Source organism: Sphaeroforma arctica (assembly GCF_001186125.1).
Source record: "Sphaeroforma arctica JP610 unplaced genomic scaffold supercont1.523, whole genome shotgun sequence".
Taxonomy (NCBI): domain Eukaryota; class Ichthyosporea; order Ichthyophonida; genus Sphaeroforma; species Sphaeroforma arctica.
Window position 1 is genome coordinate 14,176 of NW_014040035.1, and position 1,996 is coordinate 16,171.

Genomic DNA, 1,996 nt, shown 5'->3' on the forward strand with positions numbered 1-1,996 from the left:
GATATATAATGTAGTATCTCATCGACAGCATAGCATGAGCTATAGTTTAAAGATACACACACACTCCCTCTCATTCACACACACTCCATCTCATTCACTCACTCACACACACACTCGCACACACATACACACTCGCACACACACACACACTCGCACACACACACCTCTTTCCCGAACACATTATTGCGATCGTTGATCAGAATCCATCCAACCCTCCAACCCGGGACCAACCAGCGCTTCGCCAGACCTCCTACTGCCAGAATAGGTACCGAACTCTCCAGTGACGCGAGTGGGAAGAACGAGTCCTTCTCAAACGCCATGTCTGCGTATATCTCATCGGCGATAATAGGTACGAAGTTCTTCTCCGCCACCGCTAGGATAGCCTTCAGGTGATCCTTGGAATAGACCGAGCTGTATACACACGGGGCGAGCGGTTGGTTCAGTAGCAGTTGATTAAAGTATTTATCCATACCAATGCAGACAGCCAATACGTTACAATGGACTCAAACGCGTGCAGCTATCTCCGTTTGTGGTTCTGTGGTACTTTCGATACACGACTGTGAGTGACGAAAACTACGCAATCGATGTATGTCCGTCCGTAGTCGATAGAGACAGTGAGTGGCGTCAAGGAAAACGTTGATTGGTTTTTAACGTTATAAACGTCTACTACAGGCCACTGATTCATCTGCTCGCCAAGGCTATGCCCGCCATCTACGCCGATGACACGCTCCGACACAAACACAACCGGGATCGAATACGCATTGCCAGCACAAGTAGACAGAACATCAGTGAACGTATTGTTGTATGACCAGCTACCTACGCATCTGTGTGTCCGCAGCAATACCAAAACGTACGTGACAAGTCTATTACTAACCCAAGATCAGTACTGATGATAATAGCTTACAAGGTCTAAGAAGCACGCATTCTATTTGAAGAATTCAGACACTTGATTCCTATTCCGCAAAAATGGTCCCTACGCACCAGAGTGCGCATACTCTAACAGATAAGCCCATGCTCAAACCATTCCAAGAAACACATTTGCACAGTGTGCAAATGCCTCAATATATATATATCTATCTATATCTGTATCTCTATATCTATATATATAAATATATATATATATATATCTATATCTATATCTATATCTATATCTATATATCTATATATTTATACATTTATATTTAATATAGACGCCACATACCCGCATGGATTTGACGGATTGTTCACCACAATAGCCATGGTGCGATTGTCGATCATCCCGGCGAGGGCTTCTAAATCAACCTCCCAGTTGCTATCGGCTAGTAGTGGGTAGTGCTGGACAGTCATACCCTTGGACTCAGCCAGCGTCTGGTATAGCGAGAATCCTGAGGATATATAGGCAGGGACATGGTGCATACAAATTATTAGTACATACTACTCGTATAGCTGCGCTGCAGTAGTGATTTATACCTGCGAGCAAGCGGAGATACCGAACTCACAACCAACCGAATAAGAGTATGCGTGTGAAATATACATACCAGGTAGTGGTACAAGGATGTTATCTCCTTCATTGCCTAGCACCCCAATGGCCAGGTCAAGGGCACCAGAACATCCGCTCGTAATAATTACATCGTCAACGGTAATTGGCGCGTTCTCACAGGTGTAGTACTCGGCAATAGCTGTCCTAGACTTCACGTCGCCTAGGTGGTATAACAAAAGGTATGTGAGTCTGGGCAATGTGGTCATGTGTTATGGTATGTGTGGAGTGCAACAATATGTAAGCATTCAACGATTTTTACAATCTCGCCCATTCAATGGCAGAATATGCACTGTAGGGCTGTAGTACATGCCAACAGTGGGGTTCGCTGTAAAAATGGCACGCACAACTAAAATGTAGTGCATATGAAAACTATATATATATATATATATATATATATATATATATATATATATATATATATATATATATATATATATATATATATATATATATATATATATATATAGTAGTACGGTA

General features: G+C 42.4%; 1 protein-coding gene across 1 annotated transcript in view; it reads right to left on the reverse strand.

The window, feature by feature from the left end:
* The window catches only part of SARC_06960 (tyrosine aminotransferase), a 5,880-nt gene that overhangs the window by 1,665 nt on the left and 2,219 nt on the right, over positions 1-1,996 (reverse strand). The window contains exons 3-5 of the mRNA XM_014299111.1: positions 1,518-1,679; positions 1,202-1,364; positions 165-411 (exon numbers count right to left, since the gene is read on the reverse strand). Of these exons, the coding sequence (XP_014154586.1) occupies positions 165-411; positions 1,202-1,364; positions 1,518-1,679 (572 nt within the window). The remainder of the gene's footprint in view (positions 1-164; positions 412-1,201; positions 1,365-1,517; positions 1,680-1,996) is intronic.